At 41.6% G+C, this 21,948-nt stretch overlaps 2 protein-coding genes across 3 annotated transcripts; one reads left to right on the forward strand and one right to left on the reverse strand.

Annotated features, from left to right (window-relative positions):
- The first annotated feature begins 1,505 nt into the window (after positions 1-1,505).
- On the forward strand, positions 1,506-3,341 carry prlhr2a (prolactin releasing hormone receptor 2a). Its single transcript, XM_069683721.1, has 2 exons — positions 1,506-1,975; positions 2,705-3,341. Exons 1-2 carry the CDS (start codon positions 1,506-1,508, stop codon positions 3,339-3,341), a joined length of 1,107 nt encoding a protein of 368 aa, XP_069539822.1.
- A 1,600-nt stretch (positions 3,342-4,941) lies between these two features.
- rab11fip1a (RAB11 family interacting protein 1 (class I) a) lies at positions 4,942-21,373 on the reverse strand. 2 transcript variants are annotated; one of them, XM_069683329.1, is made up of 6 exons: positions 20,678-21,373; positions 12,231-12,667; positions 11,187-12,096; positions 8,024-9,760; positions 7,589-7,664; positions 4,942-6,445 (listed from the first exon to the last, which is right to left on the reverse strand). In XM_069683329.1, the coding sequence occupies exons 1-6, from the start codon at positions 21,025-21,027 to the stop codon at positions 6,245-6,247; spliced, it is 3,711 nt and encodes a 1,236-aa protein (XP_069539430.1). In that variant the 5' UTR covers positions 21,028-21,373; the 3' UTR covers positions 4,942-6,244. The 2 variants fall into 2 exon arrangements, with proteins under 2 accessions (XP_069539430.1, XP_069539432.1); XM_069683331.1 differs by lacking the exon at positions 8,024-9,760.
- Between the last annotated feature and the right edge of the window lie 575 nt (positions 21,374-21,948).

Below are 21,948 nucleotides of genomic sequence, written 5' to 3' on the forward strand. Positions count from 1 at the left end.
CGTTTGATAAACCTGGTAAAGTCAGAGTAATTTTATGGAGAACATTTCAGACTTTAGTGAGTTTTGATTGAATAAATCAGCATATATACAAATGATTCAATATGAATGAGAAAATAGCCGAATGAATATAAACGTGCCTCTAAAAGCTATAGTTGTAACTTCAAACATTTTAATTAACTGCCACCTGGAAAACTGAAAACTTGACATTTTGGGTGAATGTTTAATTTTTAGGCAGCTACTGTTGAAGAAAGTGTCCGTTTTATCTGCTCCACATTTTCCACAGAAATCAGAATTTCTAGTCGAATCAATTTTCCTCCAAGAACAAGATCAACAAATCTGAACGGTAAAATATAAATGTAACACGTATTCGCCCAACTATTGATGTCACTATGTTTCCTTTCAGCTATATTGTCATGATATGTACGTGAGGCTAAATATAGTTGAACTAATTCATTGTGTATGGCCCAAACACCTCCTGAGCTGTTAACTTAAACATACAGAGTGTAGGGACAAATGATAATCAAGGGTAGGTCTGAGTCATACTGCTTTAGTACTCAATGTTTCTCAACCGAGACGCGAATATGTTCACTATATATCATGGCGGCCATTTCCCTCTGACGTAACGCTCAGGGTGGGGATCTTAAATACTGTTCTAATTTCGTAGTACCGTATCCCAGGTTGGAATGAATGTTGGATACCTGACACTTATTATCATTTCACCCCTTTTTGATAAATAAGCAGCTGATTGTAAAAATCAGGAGGGAAAACCTTGTGTTAACCCATTAGCTACCTTTAGATACCTTAAACAGCTAAAGCTAGCATTCAAGCACTTTCAAAATAACGAATAAGTGAGCTAACATTGTGTTAGCTTGAAAGTATGTTAACTTTATTCCAAGTTAACATTATGTTAGCTCAGAATTTAAGCCTCTTTTTGTATCGTGTAAAACTACTAATACCTTATTTTAACTTTCAGCCACTTTCTAGCTAATATTAATATTTTCAAGTAAGTGGCTGGATGCTAATGTTAGCTGTTGTCTGACCATACCCAATTAGTTATCTAATATGTTGTTTAATCTTGAAATATAACAATAACTTTATTGATCCCCAAAGGGAAATTCACTTGTCTGGCATCTGATCTACCATTGGCCACCATGTGGCCAGATTTTCTCTCATTTCACTGCTCATTTGCTTCTCAGTTGCTGACCAATCTGTCAATCTGGAAGCCTTCATTGCAAACGATTTAAATTCTTACAAAAGGAAGTAATTGCTCAGCTAGAGTGACTGAGAATGTGTTATTAGAAGATTAAAAATGATCAAGAACACTAATTAAACTCTAAAGCTTGCATTTTCACAGGATTATAATGAAATTTACATTTTTTAGTAGTGGGGAATGTATGTTCATCAACCATGCAGCATATTCTTAATGGTAATTAGTAACAGCGCATGTAGTATAAATGCATAATAATGATGATTTCCCCCCTCCAGGTTGACATCTGGCCTCAGGGATGGAGGGCGCAGGCAGCGGCTGGGCCCCTGAGCTCACCCCTCCATGTGTAATAATGCATGAGGTGAATGGTAACGACAGCGATCAGGTGTTCGAGGTTGCTCTGCAGCAGAACGGCTCCTCCAAGCGCAGCAACCCGCAGTTTGTGGGTGTGGAGCTGCTGCAGTCCTTCAAGCTGCTCATCATCCCCTGCTACACCCTGGTGGCACTGGTGGGCGTCTTTGGAAACTACCTGCTCCTCTACGTCATCTGCCGCACCCGCAAGATGCACAACGTCACCAACTTCTTCATCGGGAACCTGGCCTTCTCTGACATGCTGATGTGCGCCACGTGCGTCCCCTTCACGCTGGCCTACGCCTTCAACCCGCACGGCTGGGTGTTCGGCCGCTTCATGTGCTACCTGGTGTACCTCATCCAGCCTGTGACGGTGTACGTGTCGGTCTTCACTCTCACTGCTATTGGCGTGGACAGGTAAGTGTTAATGAGCATTATGTCCTATAATTTGTCATCAGCTGAGCTAAAGGAACAAAGCAAAAGGTTTTCGTTCAAACCTTCTTTCTCTCTCCGTTATGCACTACACATCAATGAAGAAATAACACAATACATAATTACTGTCATATACTGTCTGTTAAGTCTTAACACGTAAGGTGTCTCAAGGATAAAAGATTTGGAAGTGCTTCTCTTCATGCACTCCAGATCATTTAATGAGCCTTCAACGATGCATAAGCACCTCTGTGAAAAGAGAGTGCAGAACTCCTACAGCTCTACGCATGAGTTTCTCTGCATGTGAACCTGTCTGCATAAAGGACAAAAAGGGTTGTGTGATTATTTATCAGCTGTGAGCTTTTCACAGGTCTCCAAGGTTTTGTGCCTGTAACATCGAGCTGTGTGCCAGAAGCCCATATCCTGCTTTGTGTGTTGACCTTGCATTCAGTGGCAGAGCTGAATTGGATTTTTGTGCGGCTAAAAGCTTAATGTCTTTGTTGGAAAGTGTCAATTTGGAGTTGGCTGCATCCTTAGGCTGTATTAACAGTGGTGCTTAACAGCTGAGGTCTCTGTTGGTGACTGTTATTGGAAAGCAACGACTCATGAGTGCTGTTGTTCTTTACCCTGCAATTAACTCAAGTTTGGCCGGCATCTTCAGGACTGTTTGTAAAGATCTATACAATCTGAGACAATCTACTCTCTGCTTCCTCATAGATACTACGCCACAGTTCATCCTCTGAAAAAGCGTATCTCGGTCCTGGCGTGCACCTACCTTCTGTCTGGGATCTGGCTGCTGTCCTGCGGGCTGGTGGCTCCAGCCGTGGCTCACACCTACCACGTGGAGTTTAAGAACGAGGGTTTCACCATCTGCGAGGAGTTCTGGATGGGCCAGGAGCGGGAGCGGCTGGCCTACGCCTACAGCACCCTCTTCATCACCTACGTCCTGCCTCTGTCTGCGCTCTGCATCTCATACCTGTGCATCTCTGTCAAGCTGAGGAACTGTGTCGTACCGGGCCACCACACCCAGAGCCAGGCGGAGGCTCAGCGTATGAGGAAACGCAAGACCTTCCGGCTGGTGAGCCTGGTGGTGGCGGCGTTTGGCGTCTGCTGGATGCCCATCAGTGTGTTCAACGTGCTTCGTGACATTGACATTGACCTGATCGATAAGCGCTACTTCCTGCTCATTCAGCTGCTCTGTCACCTGTGTGCGATGAGCTCGTCCTGCTGTAACCCTTTCCTCTACGCCTGGCTGCACGACCGCTTCCGTGCTGAGCTGCGCAAAATGTTCACATGCCGCCGACGCATCGGCATCTCGGCCAACAACTGCGCCACAGCCAGCGTGGTCCTGTGAAGCTCCCGTTTTTTTTGGAAAGCTTTGGTTAGTCCTTGCTTCTTTGGACACTTGAGTACACTCATCTCTTTCTGGTAACATTTAGGAAACACAGAACAAGACAGTTGTAGATATGTCCAGCTGAGTTTCCACCGCAGGAACTTTACCCAGGAACATTTTGAGAAACTCAGTGTGTTTCAACTACAGGTACCAGGTACAGGTATAAGTTCCTAAAGGGATTAGTACCTTTGGGTGGGCCTTGCAGAACATCTCTATTTGGTGGAGTGCAGGTGTGGCTTTTTCACACATCAACAAATTTCCTAAACTTAACTGGACAGTATTGGGCTTGAGGAACCAATAAGTCCCTTAAAAAAGTGATTTGGGTGAAAATGCAGCTTCAGATGGCTAAGTCCATGGTGGTCCAGCTTTGACTCAAGGTTGTTACTTTATGTGCACCATAATTTAGGACCCATCCATCCATCCATTATCTATACCGCTTATCCTGTTCAGGGTCGCGGGGGGCTGGAGCCTATCCCAGCTGTCACTGGGCGAAAGGCTGGGTACACCCTGGACTGGTCTCCAGTCAATCACAGGGCTTATTTAGGACCCGAGTCTCTGTGTTGTTTACCAAGATGCTTAAAACAAGACTCCGTTAGATTAGCATCACACCGTTACATCGCTTGAGACAATTTTGCACACACATTTAGGCTTTATACAACACATATGCAGCACAACTCTGCAAGAACTGTGAAAGACTTCGATGCTAAAATTAGTGTAGTTGCCCTTTAAGTCTGAAAACAGTACAGTGACTGTCAACTGCTGTATGTGTTTTTGTCGTGATCACACTGAACAGCCTGCCTTTTGTCAGTTCTTAATTCAACTCATTTATTTTTAAAATCACACAAGGACAGTTTACCTGCAGTTTCTGCATATTTTGTTTTTTGGGCTTCGGTCAATAAAAATCATCTTTCTTTTTGCCAGATGAAAATGTAGTTTGAGGTAAAAATGAAAGACAGGTAAAATTGTACATTTCTTAAACTGTCAGCAAAGCTCATGAAAAGACAATTTTCATGCGACAATCAATTTCTCGGTAGTTGTGACTTCCCCACCTTTCTGTTTCTCACAGCGTCGAGCCAAAAGAGTGCCTCATTTTTGTGAACTTAAAAAATAATTTACAAATATATTTTACTTTCATTTTTGAAAAATAACGGATCATTTTCAGAACAACCGGGCTGCAATCGTTACCTAGGCTGAAGAAAATAATGAACTTGTTATTGGCTATATTCAGCTCTGGAGTTGGCTCTCATTATGATAGCAGGATGGATGTGGGATTGATCAGGAATAAACTGCAGAGCCCCTTTTTATCACAGTGAGTGATCCGGTCGTGCAGTGTAACTGTGAGGCTCACTGTTTTTATGTCAGGCTCTGTGTAAACTGGACCTGTAAGAAGGATCAACTTCATGTGTGTTTTTGTCTTTTCATTGGATTTGTTGACGAGGAAAATGTAAAACACTGCTTAAAGTGGAACATATAGTGCAAATTTGGGTATTTGTTTATAGTTATATTTCTTGTATAAATAAATGTAAAGCACCGTTGTAAATAATTGCAGATACAAACAAACTGGTGAAATAATTAGTGTCTTTATTTCAAATAAAACCATATTTTTGCTCAGCATCACTTCTATCCGAAGTTGTACATGGACTGTAGTATTATTTTCATGTCAGACAAATACACGACAAACATCAGGCTGCACATCCTGCCAGCGCTCGTTACAGACAAAGACGAGAGGTAGCAAACAACTGTACATCCAGCAAATCAGAAAAGTCATGAAAAAAGGTTTGGAAGGCACAGGTATGTACATTCAGGAGAGTAATATTGCTTTATTTTTTTACTAAGACACAATAATGTAGTCATATAAAGGCATAGATGCAGGGGTCATTCATTAGTGTAGTTCAATACAAAGACAAGGCTGGTCGGTTACTACTGACTGTCTATTACTGTTACTCTGATTATTACTGTTTGATTATCTCTGTTTTCATTTATAAATAAAACGCATAAATCACAGAGATCAAACTATTTCATATTACTATTAGAGGAGTTTGATTCTGTCTTAGTGCTTGCATAAGTATGTGCACAGGCGACATATCAACCACATGGAAGAAAGAACAGCTGTAACGTTTGTGTAGTTAAAAATATGTACAGTACATAGCTGCTTGCTTTTTACTATTGCTGGCTTTCTAAAGAACATCTTTAATGCATAATAGGCACACTATTAGAGATTTAAGGACTGGATGATCAGCTGACATTCAACTGTGGTGAGTTACACAGGGAATAAATGCTGTTTATTCTCATTAAACTAATACATGCATCAGGCCCAAAAAAATAACATAAGACTTAAGAGGTGGAAGAGGAAAAGGAAATGTTACATTCATACCATATCTAGGTGATGCATACATTTGGAAAGGTTATATTAGGTTGTGTATGTGATCATTCATCACACACAGATACATTTCAGTGTAAAGGGTAAAAAAAGGCCAGGTTTCTTCTGCATTATTAGTTTATTAAATAAAGCTCAACCCAAGTTTAATCAAGTTTGTTATAGTCAAGATGTTGAATCTATTTTTATGTAACAAGATTATTAAAGCAAAGCTCCAGTACCTTAGTGTCAAAACAAATACATTCAACTGCTCATATAAAGATCTTTTTTACTTGCTTGTTATGAAGTGATCACCAAATGTTATAGTTGTTCAGAGTATATCATTCCAGCATTCTCAAACACATTTGACTCTGAAGCTAAAAAAGTGCATATGCTCTCAGACCTTCATGGAGATCGTGTCTCTCAGCACACAGTGACACCAGAACAAACACACAACAAACATAACCGGCTCTGAAAGTGGGACTCTCCTCCTCCAGCTGTTGTTACCTCACACTGGTTTGAAGTTGAGAGACTGCAGGATGGTGGGTTTCTCGTCTATGACGCGGACCAGCAGGTTGTCTATATACTCCTCCAGCTCCACAATCTGAGCGTCCTTCTTGGACAGGTCGGTCTGCTGCTTCACCACCAGTGTGATCAACTCCTCCTGTGTCAGCTGAGTGTAGGGTCCGCTTTCTACAGAGCCTCCCACCTGTGAATACAGTATAAACAGTCCAATTAATACATACGCATGGATTTGATCAAGTACACATTTCACTGTTAAGGACTCTGGATTGTCTCTTTAAAAGACAAATCTCAGCAGAGGCTTTCTTAGGTATGCTGGGTTTTTTCATTTTATATGCACCGCAAAACATATTCAATAACTTGTCATGACAAATTTAAATCACCTGGTCCACTTATTAAAGGGCCAGTTCGCAGATTTTCAACCTTAGTCCTATCATGCTATTAGGAGGAGCTAATGCCATTAAAAAAATGCAATTTCACTCTGTGCCTTTGGAGGACGCCATCTGCTTCTCCAGTGGGCCCTGGAAAACCAGGCCAGGGAGCTCACTAAACTACACTTCCTCAATGTAGGACGCCCGCCTCTGATGTCATGTCTTGTTCAAAATCGTCAGGTTTGAAATGTAGACTGCAGATCTGAAGATTTTTTTAGATGATCCACCGGTATATTCTCGTCGTATTTCAGATTCTGTACCACTCTGCAGTGAAACGATAGTATTTCACTCCAGCGTCTCTCCCTGGGCCGTTCCTTTCAGAGGGAGGGGCGCAATGCATGGTGGGTGTTGTAGGAATTTAGAATTGGTGAAACCACGAGCTGTTTGTACAACTTTCTCCACAGCTATGGCGCCAATTTCAAATATTTTTGCTTCTATCGATTACAGAGAACACCAGCTTTGACTGACACTGGCTTTTTCCAGGAGCGAAATGCTCCTTTAAAAGAAATCAAGAGACTCAAAAAACTAAATCTAGCTATTGGCAAAACAAGGTAAGTTGACCTTTTGATCATAATATATTTGTATTTTAAAGGGCTAATTCCAACGTCAAATACTCAATTTTGATAATCCTAATATTTTCCGGGTCGGCTGCACCAAGATTTGAGACAAGAAAAATCATTCACTTTCAAGCAGCCAGTTTTAAAAGACATTATTACAGTAAACTCAAAAAGGTTGACTTGTAAATATGGAAATTGCTTTTTGTAAAGCATCTTCCTGCAGGAAAATACAAATGTATGCTGGGAGGTGATATGCCAACAAATCTGTCGGTGTTCTGGTGTCTGTATATCATTATGTCAACACGACTGTACCTGAATCTTCCCGGGTGTGCTGTCACTGACCTTTATCTCTTTTACAGCAGGGCTGCCGAAGGGGTTCTGGCTCTCTGCTGTGCTCATAGGCTTCACAGGATGAGGCCTGTAAAGAAACGCATACATTATCATAAAGCGCTCAAAGGGATGACTGCACGTACAACAATTTGCACAGAAACCTTGCAGAAAGTAATAATAAAAATCATGTAAAGCAGGAGAAAAAGGTACAACTATTTCCTCTTGTGTTTAACAAATCTTCAAAGTGTCATTTTCCGAATTAAACTCAAAAGGAGGCAGTTGCCAAGAAATCACAAGCTTTCAAAGTAGTCACACCCAAGGTAAGTCCCAACACCTTCTCTGCCTCCCCGATACAACAACAACAGCAGCAGCAGCCTTATTCCAAATGCAAAGCCTAGATAAACCATCCACAAGTGTGTACTCTGTAAGCAGCCTGTTCAATCTCACCTGCGTGCTGATAAGGCTAGACCACCTCCATTGCTATTCTGAGCACTGACAGGCTGAACCTCAGAGGGTGAGACCCACGCTCTCGCTGGTGCCTTTCCCCCAGAAACACCTCCTGCCACCGGTTCCTCCATAACTACAGGGAGGGGCTGTGAGGGGGGAGTGGAAGATTCAGCTCCAAATGCATCTCCTCCTCTGTAAAGGTTGCTCGGTGTTTTCACATCAGCTTGAAGCTTCGGGGTGATAGGCTCCTCTTTTTTGGAGAGGCCTCCATTAGCTGTTGTTGGGGTCGCTTCTGTTTTGGAAGCAGTTTTTTGCTGAGGCTTGGGAGACTTATTATCCGAGATATTTACGGGAGAAGGATTCTGTTTTCTTTTGCTGGAATTCCTTCTAAGGAAAGCAGTGAAGCCTTCATCTCTTTCTTTGATTTCACCAAGTCCTTTTGAATTTCTGCCATTTAAACTGGCAAATGGATCAGTTGGTTTCTCATTACCAAAAATGTTTTCAAGATCTTCTGCTGTCATTCCAAGTTTCGGGTCTGTTTGGACATTTCCGGCAAAAAGGGAATCTTGGTTCTGCTTCGGCTGTGCCCATGGATCTTTGGAGAGGAGCTCAGTACTGGGGAATGGGTCAAACTCTGTGAGGTTCTCCTTCGTCTGCCTGCCCTTTTTGTCCGTGCTGCTCATATTTAAACTAGTTTGAATATTTCTCAGATTTTTATCGGGGACTTCTGGTGTCTCTGCAGAATCTTCCTGTTGTCCTGGCTCTTTGCCACCAGCTCTCTGCCTGGGTTTGGCTGTGGGTGGCTCTTTGTTCACACTGACTTGCGTTTTTCTTTGATCATCTGGTGTTGATTTATCCCAGTCTGTTTGGCTGGTTGGTCTGGTTGAATGCAATGCTGCAGATGATGGACGCAACACCTTCTTCGCTCCATCTCTTGACTTCACTGAGGGACTTTCTCTGCTTGAAGGTTCAGTGTTTACAGGAGCCGGAACTGGAGCCGGATTATTCCCCATGAGCGAGTGGTAAGCAGTATTCTGGCTCTGTCTTTGACTGTAATCTTTCTGAGGGAGTGGAGGCGGCGTCGACTTGGGGGGAGCTGGAGCCGCTAACTTTTTTGAAGACACAGGTTTGGGTTCCTGAGAGTGTGTTGTATAAGTCGGACTCTCTTGTGGAAGTGAAGACTTAAGACTGCGACTATGGTCCTCTGGGCCATCCACACTCATCTCTGGACCCACAAATTCAAGTTCAGGTTCTCTGTGTCTCTGGTTGACCTCAGCAATAATGTGGTCCCATCGAGTGTGGCCTTGGACTCCGTGTCTCTTCTGAGGGAACAGGGTTTCATAATCAGGAAGTGGTAGAGACGGTTTGTTGCCTTGCTGCGGTCCATCTAAATCTACATCTACATATGCAGGATTCTTGATCTCTCTGACAGGAACATGGTATCCTCCAGTTTGGGTCCCATTGCCTGCATGCGACGGGGGCAGGGGGGCTCTTTTCTTCTTATCCGCCATGGTGGGTGAGGATCCCCCAGAGGACAAATCCTCTAGGCTGCCACAAGGGGAACCAGACGGGCTTTCACTTAAGTTTGGTGGAGCCAAGGATGAGTGGAAGTTGGAGAAATTTTCAGGGGATTCGGATGGGACACTAGAGAAGGTGGACTCGGAGGTGTCTGGGGAATGACTCAGCTGACTGGTGGACTGGGAGTCAGTAGGTTCAGACTCCTGAGACTGAGTTGATCTGCCAAGGAGTGAAAACAAAGGCCTACAGGTCAGTGTGACCATCACATTCCCTGAAGTCATTTCCACCAATGTACAACCCATCACCAATTCAACCTGCATCTCACATGTCAACAAAGACTATTGAACACATCCTCAGATAAATTAGCCCATACCCAGATACATTTTAATGCATCTTTAAACAACTTGGACAAATCTGCACTCAACAAGGCTACCATTTACAGTATCCTGTGTTCATGAACAGCAAACCCACAGAAAAACCTGTTCATAATCACACGTCTCGCGATAACTGATTCTATTTTTAGCTGTGACCTGCCCACATGGAGACATGTTGACTGTCAAATATGAGAAGACGTGACAATTCTGCTTTAACATGATTATACTTGGATTATTATAGCAGTCCAACGTGGCTTCAAAACGTAACAAGGATCACAACTACATTTAAAGAAACTAACTTTAAATACCTAGACTACTACCTGCCATCTGGCAAACATTCTTAAGACAATGACTACTGTAACATCAATGACAACTGCAAGAACGAGCCTCTTACCATTTTGATTCAAGTATCAAAAATCCACACCACAAAAAAATCCAGGTCCAAAACCTTAATCCAACCACCCAAGACGTCCTTGAAGACAGTAACACTGTGGCGCAGTCACTCCTTATGAGCCCTGCTCAGTCCACTACCTGTTCCACAACATCCTCGCACACACAAGCCACACCCAGATTCTCATCAGCACAGAGACCAAACTGGTCGAACTGGCCCGTCAACAACTGTTAGGCTGAATTCATAGATTTGGTAATTCAAGATGGTCACGTGTTTGAGTCGGCGTGAACAGAAACAGGAAGGAATGCCTTGAAATTCCCAGTTTCAGTGTCAACAGACATGGTGTAATGTGAAACTTAATCACCTGAAACGTGTGATTTGGTTCTCTTGAATAACAATTCTAACTGAAATGGGTCCCTTGTTTGTGCATGGATAACAATGAAGATAAAATATATATATATATATATATATATTTTGCAATTACTGTTAGGTCTGTTTCTTTAAGCAGATGCAGACAGTATGTGCAGTTTCACTTGTGGGCCTACTGAAGGCAGTATTCAAATTCCAGTCAAGCAAGTCCAAGAACAGTGGGACTACAACAACCAAGAGCATCCACAGAGTCATGACACTGACATTACAATGTTACAATGTTACAATTATAATGTTTCAATTTCATTTAGCAGACGCTTTTGTCCAAAGCGACGTACATCTGAGAGTTAATACAACACAAGCAACGAACAAGACAGGAGGGAACAAAGTCAGTAAGTGCCAAAAAACAGCCTCAAGTGCGACCGGACACTTGTGCCAAGAGGTGGTGACATGAATACATAAGAGCAGAGTAAATGTTGAGAGAATGCAAATTAAAGAGAAGGAGTCCTACCTGGGTTTGACTGCAGACACTTTAGCGGTACGGTTGAGGAAGACCATGGCGGAGGGGGTTTGCTGGTTGTGGCTGGATTTCTGAAGATCAGCTGGGCTTTCAGTGCTGCTGACTCGAGGGTCTGAGCCGAGGGAGATTTCCTCAAACGGGTTGGTGGGGTGGTGGGAGAGTGGTTGATCAGGATCTCTCGAGTCAGTGCGAGGTGCTGGTGCCACCACCTCTTTAGTCTGTGGCAGAACCTCCTCCTTCTTCTCCTCCTTCTTCTTGATGATTCCAAACAGGGACGACAGTCTGTCACTCATGGAGGCCTCCTCCTGTTTTTTCTGCTCATCGGCTCTGCGACGCTCCTCCTCAAGCCTCTGCTTTTCTGCTGCTTCCCGCATCCTGAGTTCTTCCTCCTCCTCCTGTTTCTTCCTCCTGGCTTCATCCTCAAGGAAGCGTCTCTTTATCTGCTGTTCCACCTGTAGTCTGTGCTCCTCTTCCTCCTGCAGTCTCTTGGCTGCTGCCTTGTACTTCTCCTGTTCCTCCAGCCTCTTGGCCTCTGCTATGCGGCTTTCTTCTGCCTGCCTTCTCTCCTCCTCCTCTAGATGGCGCCGTTGCTCCAGCATTGCCTTGTCTGTGGATTCTATCTGCTGGGAGGGGACAGGTACACCCTTAAAGGTGTCTACAGAGACTTCAGAGGTGTGTTTGCGGACGTCCTCGACTGATCCTTGGCCTGAGCTGTTCAGACTGAGAGTAGATCCACTCTTGGACTCCTCCTCGGTGTAAACATGGCTGCCGTTGATGCACAAGTTGTTCAGGTCACTGTTGCTCTGCTTGTTGCGACCCAGTAGAGAGAAAGGACCCTGTGACACCTTGCTGTCAGAGCTGCCTGACCGCTTGTGTCCCAGGATTTTGAATTTCTTTTTTCCTGAGGGAGGAGAGACAGTGAAGCATGATGTCATTGTTGACATGCAAAACACCATTATTGAACCTGCACTGTGGAGGAGGAAGCACAGAAGTGTAAACATACAGTGCACACAGTGTATAGAGGGGGAAAGTTACCTTCAGGAGAGTTGACATTGAGCCCGGACGAGCGGCTGCCACTGAGAGATGAATTCTTCTCAGGTAGAGTCCCCAGAGTCGACATGGACTGAGAGATGTTACGCTGCAAGTTTGATTTGGGAGCAAAGAGTGATTTGAGCTTAGATTTCTTTTTGGTTCCTGGGAACTGATTGAGTGACTGTGCGTCGGGCTCTCCCTCACTATCTGTGAGGACCTGGCTGACAGAAGGAACAATGGCTGAAGCAGAGTCGGAGAAGCCATCCTTTTTCTTCCCTCGCACTTTGTCCTTCAGCTTGGAGATGCGGGAGCGCGGTTTGTCCTGCATAGACAGGTCAAACATGCTGGCTGACATGTTGTTTCTCATAAATATGACATCCAGCAGCACCTCCCCTCGAACCTTGTCCTCTTTTCCACTTTTGTCCACCAGCTTGAACCAACTGCAAAAACAGAAAAAAGATTCAGACGTTTAATTAATTTTATATTTTTCTTAATTATAAGAATTCCCTGAGACTAAATGACAAACTCTTTAATTTTATTATTTGGATATGTTGTTCAAAACATTTAAAAAAACCCACATCCTATTTAGACGCATCTTCCCTATTACAAGACCGACCAACAGGACCCCCTTGAAAATGAGATGGTTCATTTCAAGGGGTTTATCCTTCTAATAAAACAGTCAATGAACAGGGTTACAAATTTTCACTTGACATCAGTCTATTTCTGCTTTTCTTACTGACAGACAAAGGAATAAACTTAGTAACACAGTGATGTTGCTAGGTACGCGTCAAATCTTGGACACAGTAAACTCACAATCCATGGGTCCCGGGAACGCACCTCATCTTTATAGATCTATATAGAACAATTGTCATTGTTACATTGTCAATAACAAAGTTGTAAACTCACAGCAAAAGAAACCTTACTGTCAGAGCACGGCAGTTTCAACCCTCTGTGCATCTAACCAGCGCAGAGGAGATCCTGTGGGCACAGTCTCATAGACAGGAGGTGAAGAAAGCGAGCGCCGTCAATATAAATAACAGCAATAGCAATAGCAGTGAAACAGAGAAATAAGACATTAAGTAAATAATCTGTTAATTAGTGCTGGGCGGTATGATTAAAAATCTGTATCACTGTATTTTTTAATATTCTGGAGGTTTCACGGAATAACACGGTATTTTTTTTTCATGTCTGGGTCTTTTATAGAGGTTTATAGCAGGGGTGGGTGATATGACCTAAAATTTTTATCACTGTATTTACTTTCCTTTTACCGATACTGGTATTATATAGCGGTATTACAAAATGAAAAGGTACTCTACTTAAAACATGATTCTAGCTCTTTTTGCTCTATTGTCAATGTAAGGGAACACATCAATGTGTTTTCATGTACATATAAACAATTAACAATTATACTTAATATTATTTGGGACTTTAAAGTCTATTTTCTATTTTACAAAACAAAAATCCTCATACTTTTACCACACTTGGTTCAGCGACTACAAATAGTTCATGTGGGCCACAGCGTTAAACAACACCAGGGCGAGGTTCCGCTAATAACTGTAACTATATGAGGGCTGCAGCGTCGTGCAAGTCTACAGGCAAATGACACACACACACACACACTCTGCATGCAGAGCGTCAGGGCTCTGTGCGGAAGAGATGCACTATGTGATATCAAACAGACTTTTCCTGTAGATAAGTTATGGAAAACATGCACGAATACCAAAACATTTGTGTTTATCACGGTATTGACGGTATTGCAAAATCTATGTCATGGCTGAATGTGACACCGGTGACAGTGTGAAACCGGTATACCGCCCACCCCTACCATTAATCATAACCATATCATACCATACCAACATTCAACCCAAATTTAACACCACAATTTCTCAAGAAATACATACTTTTTGGGGGACTCAAATCACCATCCATGGGTTCAGTGGACTCTCTACATTGAAAACCTCACTGATAACACATAACTCTAATAACTAATGACTCTGACTCTAAAAACTAAAAAAAACAAGTTGCTTTGTACAGCAACGAGTTGACAATAAATCAGTGCTAAAGAAGTATTTCTGATCAATTTTGGAGATGTAAAACTACATTTTTGGATCAGCTAACTTAAACACACCAAGCAGACATGCAAATCAACCAACACCTGAAATATGATGTTTTACTAATTTTTGGACAGTGTATTGACTAACAGATTAATACATGAGGTGTTTAACTGAGATAAAAAACACACAAATTGATTTATAATATGAAAATGATCTTTAGTAGCAGGATCAATCAGTCCATTGCGTTCAAATGCAGCATACAGGAAACAGTGAGAGGACTACAAAGACATGCAATAAAAAGAAATTTAAGTAATAATATGATTGTCTAAGTCAGTAAGCAAAAATGCCACCTGTCTTTGGTTTCAGCGTCTCAAATGTCAGGATTAGCTGCTTTTCTGTTCTACAGTTAATCATTGCAATTTTAATAACTCTGAGTATTACATCATCACTGATCGGAAGTGAATATTAGCACTTTTCAGAATGTTGGCTACTTATTGAATTCAGCTTTTTATCAATTTATCAAAAATATTACTGAAAAAATAAATATAAAAATAAATCATTAGTGCACACAAATTGAAGTCTGGGTCCATATAAATCTGATGTTTAACTCCTGGGTATAATTGGTGTTAAAACAGAGCAAGAGAGCCTCTAATATTATGTTTTGGTCCTGCTAGTAATTTGATAATGGGTTGACCCCACATCACTGCCAAGTAACAAAGCCACTAACCTAATGCGTTGTTAAATAACATTAAACACAAGTTGAGTATAAGTCCTGTATAATAGCCCCTGATTGCTCCGACTGTGAACGCTCAGGTCTGTTGTTGTTGGTCTGCTCTGTCTTGTTATACCTGAGAAAGATAGGCGTCATTAACTAGCACACAGCTTGTTCCAGTTCCTGTTTAGAGCACCATGCCAACCACAGATAAAGCCTGACAATCACAGCTTTGTGTGGCTCCCCTCTCATGTCCTCTCTGTTGTTCACGATCAGCTCTTATTGTCTGTAAGGGAAAGGTAGGAGTGTTCTGGACAGCCCTTTCTAAAACCCTGCCAAAACAAGCAATTAGTGCCATTACATGCAGACGCTTCCTGCTAAAGCCTTGCTATTATTAGAGGGACTAATACTGTGAGTGACCATTATGACAAGCCTTTCGCCTTTTGAACCCCTTTGTTCCACTGCAGAGCCCTCCAACTGTTCCGCTTGCTGTATTTCACAATTGGTAACACATTTCTCTAAACTGAGTTCATGTTTTCAACAGTGTTCAGACGGCTCAGCTCAACACAAGAGATACTCTAACAACTGAAATACACTAGTGTAACCAAAACACTTCAGACACACCTCCGCATCAACTCGTGTAGCAACAGTGGAAACATTGGGTCACTCATTATATAATGACCTAATACAACACTTACAACATGCAGCAATGCAATACACATCCCTTTCTATTGTCTCTTAAGTACTTTTGTTTATTGAGCAAGTATTTGTTGCATTATTGACCATCACATTAGAGGCTGCTACCTTACAGTACATATCACACAAAAGCTGCAATTTGCTTCAATAGACTTTATTTAATACTTAGGTATTACAGTGATCCTTTACATACAATTAGATCATAGCTATATATAGATACAACAGTGGTAGTCCACCCTGTCTTCCGCATTCTGCCACAACTTCTCAACCACACAACACCTAATGTTTTCTTCTGCAGATATTTCCACACATCCGGCATTCATGTGTCAGAGAGTGACATTCAATCATGTGGCTGGAGGTGGTCAATAACTTTCCACCTCTGTGAGGAAAAGAATTCCTCTTCTGGGGTTAAGGAGTGGAGGATTAGATGGATGGAAAAGTTACATCTTGGGATGGGCTGTAAATCACTTCTGTGGCTGGAAGAGAGCTGTGAAAGCCCAAATTGTCCCGGACAAAACCTGCCACTTTTTTTTCACCTGGCACAAGCCTTTAGGAGTTTAAGCATTTTAAGCTTCTTATTTCTTTATGTAATGTTCGCTTCATAATTTACTGTCACAGTGAATTGTGTTCTGTTTAAAACAGTCAGTTTTAATGGGCGGTTGAGGTATGAGTTTGGAGAAGGATGTGGTCATTGAATGCATCATCAGTTACAATACAGTTAAGTAGACAATGACTCAGTTTGCTGTGTGTGTGAAGAGTTTCGAAAGGTTGAAATCTGTGTTGAGAAATGCTGTATGTGTTACCAACTGTAAAAAACTGTAACCTGTGGGATTTCCATTTTGATCGTTTTGTAGAGTTTTATTTTGGCCCTTTTAAAGTTTAATCAAACTTTTTAAAAGATAAACTTAAAGTTATAATCTCTCAGTGTTCAGTTTCATTCCATTTCGCGGCACCTAATGTCGATAAAAGGCAAATGTCCCAGACAGACGTCTACGGTTGGCTCCCTTTGTTACGGTCGTAACTCTTGATTTTCGGTCGCTTTCCTTTTTAGACTGTTTGCCTTCATCTGAGCGTCGAGTTTGTTTCTTTTTCTTTGGATTTTTCCTTATTGTTGAAGTTGTATCTGTAGTCATCGATCTTTTCTTTGTTTGTTCAGCCATAGAAGATCACTGTTTACTCGCAACTCTTGCAGAGACCGGAAAAGCAGGAGCTTAGCTCCGCCTACCCTCTCTGGCAGACCAACCACTGCTGGGTGATGGAAAACGCGTCACTAACTGGGCGTCGCTTGTGATTTTTTCCGCTAAAGTCGCCACAGACACCCAGTCTGTAATAATACTATATACTGCAAATGCAAAGGCTTTCATCAGTGGGCCATAGGCTCAATCACCATTGTGTTACCTCATTTGGTGATACATAGTTACTTAACAGACATTTATTTAAATGGAAATCTTCAAGATGATTACTTTAGGTATTGTAAAGATGCCATTGAAAACAAATTGTGGTGTGGTATTAACCAGTTGTTTGCAGTTCATATGGAGTTTACAGAGGCAGAAATCATTTGTCAGTAGAGAGTATACTGTAGCAAGCATCCAGACAGGCTCTTTGCAGGATAACAATAATATTCAGGAAAGAAGCATGGGAGTGAACCAACATTCCTCAGACTGTTTCAAACAGGGAGGAGCTGTAAACTATGTGATGTAATGAAAGTTACACTGAGTCTAATCCAAACATTCTTCATCTCCCACCCTAAACTCAGCATGCCAAGCCAAACAATCGCTAACTGAAGCCGAGCACACCAACACAGAGATCACACTTTCATGAGCCAGTAAGAAAACAGCTGGTTGTTCTTGTCTTGCAGCTCAGTTGTTGTGCAGCTGTACTGAGACAATGCATTTTTACAGTTATTAACAGAACAACAGGGTGTGCATGTTCTGTTCTGTTTGTGCAGAAATACAGAGCCGTGCCCGACGCACGCTGTCACCGGTCCTGCTGGACTGGTTCCCTCAGTTAACTGTCAAGGGCACTTCTCCTGTGCCATGTATAATGATTAACAGGAGAGCATGTATTTATACTGAGAGTGGACACCAGAATGAGCTGCTAGAATTATGTGTCAGTGCTGTAAATGGAGAATAACTTCCTCCATAATGTTGGGTAAACACTCAGTCACACCACGTACTAAAGTTTTATAGTTATTTTAAAGATTTTCAAGGACTGTTGATAAAAAAGAATTAATGTAAAGCAAATAAAAAGTTTATAACATCATTTTGTTTGGATTTGAAGTTGAACCTTATGTTGTGTAAGTAAAAATAATCCTTAGTTCCACTGCTCTGCTTTTTGTTTACAAAACAATATTGTGGCTCAGGTGTCCTGACAGGTGAATCTCACTCTGCAGACTAGCTCAACAATTGGAACATGTCCAATATTGTTACTCAATATCGAGCTTAAAACAATATTTTTATTGACAGAAAACTAATTTCGTTTTCGTTGTTTCGGTAATGGATCAATCGTATCTAGTCATTTTCTAGATTATGTTGTTTTTGTTATTATATGTGATTGTAAACTGAGCATCTTTGGCTTTCACTTGGACTAAACAAGTTATATGAACATGTAACCTGGAGCGTCTGTAAATTGTGAAGAAATGGCAGTAGGGTTAGTACTATTCAGTAATTAAAATAACCCTAAATTCCAGCCAAAAAGTAATTTATTACTGCTATAACAACTTATCAAATAATCCAAAAAATGCACTGAAATCGAAGCCTCACACCAAATAAGCACCTGAATGTAATAGAAATCTGATCATTGAATTGAGTGTGAATAGTCGCCTAGCTGTCTATATTGATGTCTACTCATCTGTGACAGTCAATGAGCCTTACTGTAACCTCATACAAACTGAAATAAATGCCCCAATAACCTAATTTCATCTCGAATACACTCTTTTGTATAAAAGCAACAGAAGGGCTTCCTTTGAGCAGGGAGACAAAGATCTCAATGTCAAAGCCTGTAGCAGCTCCACTGGCCTCCAGGACAGTAATCTAACACCCCACGCTTCACTGCCAAAACAGCTACATCCAATACCCGGACTGCAAACTGGGTCCTAAACGAGGCAGAGGGAGGGGGCCAGGAGAACAACAAGGAGAGTGCAAGGAACGAACTCTGCCAGTAAAACGTACAGTAAAAGCTCACTGAGCAAACACAAGATAACATTTCAGATATGATGGTACAATAAAGAGGTGAGTGAGGTCATATACGCGCAGCAGGCTACCTTTGGTTGAGAAGCACCACATCACTCAGTCTTTACCAAAGGTCATTTCAGAGTTAAAAGCCACATTCTGACAGTGTGGGAACCTTTGACAGACTATATAAAACTATATACTATATATAGTATAGTATATAACTCTATATTAAACTGTTTTATTTTTAGGTTTCCTTACATAAGAGGGTGTGTAAATACAGATTTAACGCTGCTGCAATGTTTTATTATGCTGCCTGTTACACCCGTGACACACCCATACACTACAGAACGTGAAAACCGCAGATGTCATTCTGACTCATTTAACATATCTGGGCGTGAGCAGCAGACACATTGTACACTAGTAAATAGCCATAAAGAATGTGCACGATGAACAGCAGCAGTGTGAGAAAACCATTTCCAGAGAGGCGTCAATTACAAAGGTAGTGACAGAGGCGGCTTCACACGTATTTATGAAGTAAAAGTGGTGGACAAACGTTAAGGGTTGGTCCAACAGAGAGGGAGAAGTTACAAGGAAGTACTCAGATCAGAGTCTTGGTCTGTTTTCCCACAATCCTCAGAGTTTCTGTTTTTCCTCTAAGACACTGATAAGAGGAGGGAAGGGAGAGAGATCCTATCTTAGTGTCAACATTTGAAGGTTAATAGCTTGGTTTTCTTCATTTTGTGACCTGTTTAAAGTCACCTGTGTTTTTTTCTGAAAAAAAAAGAACGTGACTCATTTGTGTAAACAATAATTTAAATCACAAGTGGAAACTAAACTAAACATGGAAAAAATTAGACCTACTGAAGCTTTCCACAGTTAACAAGTGAAAATCCAGGAATGATTCTTAACATGGATTTATTATTTTTGTTCGTTTTTTAATGTGAAAAGAGAACAGTTCAAATGTGGAAGTTTTAAAGTGGCTCAGTTGGATGCCAAATTCAAAGAGGGAGGTCTTACAAAACAAAGTTTGACAACATCTAAGAAATTATCAGGTTTTTCATACATGGGAGAAGTACGTTACACTTTTTAAAGAAGTAATACGCTCTGTAATATTGTGTCCTGGTCTGTATTATTGTTGAAAAAAGCTTCGCACATCTGTTTTAAAACAGGTGCGTAGGAGAGGAACAGGTCAAACTAAAAAATGTAAACTCCCGCACACGGTCTAACTTGCAGAAATTATATTTATTTGCAAAGTTTTGGTACTAGACCTTCATCAAGCAAACTATTTTGTTTTGACCATCCGTGGGAGTTTACATTTTTTGTTTAGTCTGTATTATTAAAAGGACAGGCAAGAAGTGTGGTAACCTGTAGATGTGAGTACCTTTTAATGAAATTGTATTGTTATGATAAACTTGAACTTTTGAAAGACTGAGATGTTCCAGTATTTTTCAGATATACTTTTTATGTCTGTCACAATAACATTAAGGCAAATACAGCTATATTGCTTTGAGGGTCATAAACAAAACCTATCAGGGGCATAGCATAGGGTCCAATAAGTTAAGGGGAAAATAATATACCCTTAAGTCAAATATCATAGTAAGTGGCATTGAATAGATAAAATTCATGTGGGTGGACTGGACTAGACGATAAAGATGAACTTTTACAAGGGAAATTAGTGTTTGTCTGACTCAAGTACAACAAATAAGCCTTAACCCCAGGGACAACACTGTGTATGATGATGAATTCCCAGCTTTCTGAGAAACATGCGATATATGGTATGAGTCACTTAAGGCCTACACAACGGTGGTGACTTACTCTGTCTTTTTGCGGGAGTTGTTGTCATGTAGATCTAGCAGGTTCACCACAGCCTGACCCAGGAACTTGTCGAGCCCCACATGAGCCCGGTGCATTACGATGACATACAGGGTGCATCGTTCAGCGTTACCCGGGTGGAAGAGAGGCAGGTCAAACGAAGCCTCTTCTTTCCACACTGGAGCCACGCATTTCTCGGCCACGGTGGTCGAAAACTTGTCTTTGGCCACCTGGATGATGGCGTAGGCGTCGTTGGTGCCATTCTTGCCCTTCACGCGCAGGTTACGAGCCTGATGCACCGTTACCTGGACACTCGTAGGAAACCAATGCTGGCTCTGGTCGGCCAGAGACATCGCTTAAGTCCGTAAAGCTTCACCAAAAGTTAATCCAAGTTGTCCTATAAAATATCAAAGAACGTCTATTTGTTGGTTAACCTTTTTCTAAACTATGTATTACTCCTCTGGCGTCCTATGGGGCTGGAGTTTTAGGTTACCTAGCTTTACTTCGGTTCAGGAAGCTCAGGTTGGTGTCGTAATACTTCTCCCTCCTCTCGCAACGATGTAGCTAAGCTTCTAATAACACTTGAGTTGAGTTAAAACTCAGATAAACAACATAAAGCTAGTTCTAGCCCATGTAACCCGGCAAGACATAACTACAGTGCGACTAATTCCTTTAAGAGGCTTTCATGAAAACATTTCCATTGCCTTGCCTCCGCTTAGTAAAACAATTCACTTCCCTGATGTTATGAGTTCCCACCCATACTCTACAAAGCGCTCACTGATTGGCTAACGTTTCTGTCAGTTATTAAACTCCGTCAGTGATTGGGCAGTCGAGGAGGAGGGCGTTGAGACGTTATGGACCGTTAAGTAGCATTGTCAGCCACTGATCAGGGGTCAGTTTGCCCTCACAAAACTCATGGAAAACTGTAACAGGATGAAAATTAACACTGAACTGAGTCTAGGGATGCTAACTTAGCATTTGCCGGATCGACGATAGCCTGACAAATTACTTTCCTCACTTTATTTTACGTCTAAATTTGAGGAGGCTCAAACTATTGTATGTTCTGGTTTTTGCTATCAAATTATATAATATTAATTGATAACTCTGCTAAGTCACTCAGAAAAGCAGGATGACATTACTCGTTTGTCTCTCACTACCATTTAAGTATCAAATAACTTGATCATACCACCAGGCCTTCATCGAGATAATTCAGTGCAAATAAATATCAGGTAGCATTCTTCTAATAGCTTGTCATTACATGGGCCTGGAGTTTC

Source organism: Semicossyphus pulcher, unplaced genomic scaffold, assembly GCF_022749685.1.
Source record: "Semicossyphus pulcher isolate SPU_LCO1_2020_fin unplaced genomic scaffold, fSemPul1.0.p SCAF_6, whole genome shotgun sequence".
Lineage (NCBI taxonomy): Eukaryota > Metazoa > Chordata > Actinopteri > Labriformes > Labridae > Semicossyphus > Semicossyphus pulcher.

What these genes read in the sequence shown, in the direction of transcription:
- rab11fip1a (XM_069683329.1), bottom strand. Translation starts at nt 21,027, where the DNA reads ATGTCTCTGGCCGACCAGAGCCAGCATTGGTTTCCTACGAGTGTCCAG. An exon ending in AACTCCCGCAAAAAGACAGA is followed by an intron (nt 12,668 to 20,677) that starts GTAAGTCACCAC and finishes CTGTTTTTGCAG; the next exon opens with TTGGTTCAAGCTGGTGGACA. An exon ending in GTGTCTGCAGTCAAACCCAG is followed by an intron (nt 9,761 to 11,186) that starts GTAGGACTCCTT and finishes ACTCCTTGGCAG; the next exon opens with ATCAACTCAGTCTCAGGAGT.
- prlhr2a (XM_069683721.1), top strand. Translation starts at nt 1,506, where the DNA reads ATGGAGGGCGCAGGCAGCGGCTGGGCCCCTGAGCTCACCCCTCCATGT. An exon ending in ACTGCTATTGGCGTGGACAG is followed by an intron (nt 1,976 to 2,704) that starts GTAAGTGTTAAT and finishes GCTTCCTCATAG; the next exon opens with ATACTACGCCACAGTTCATC.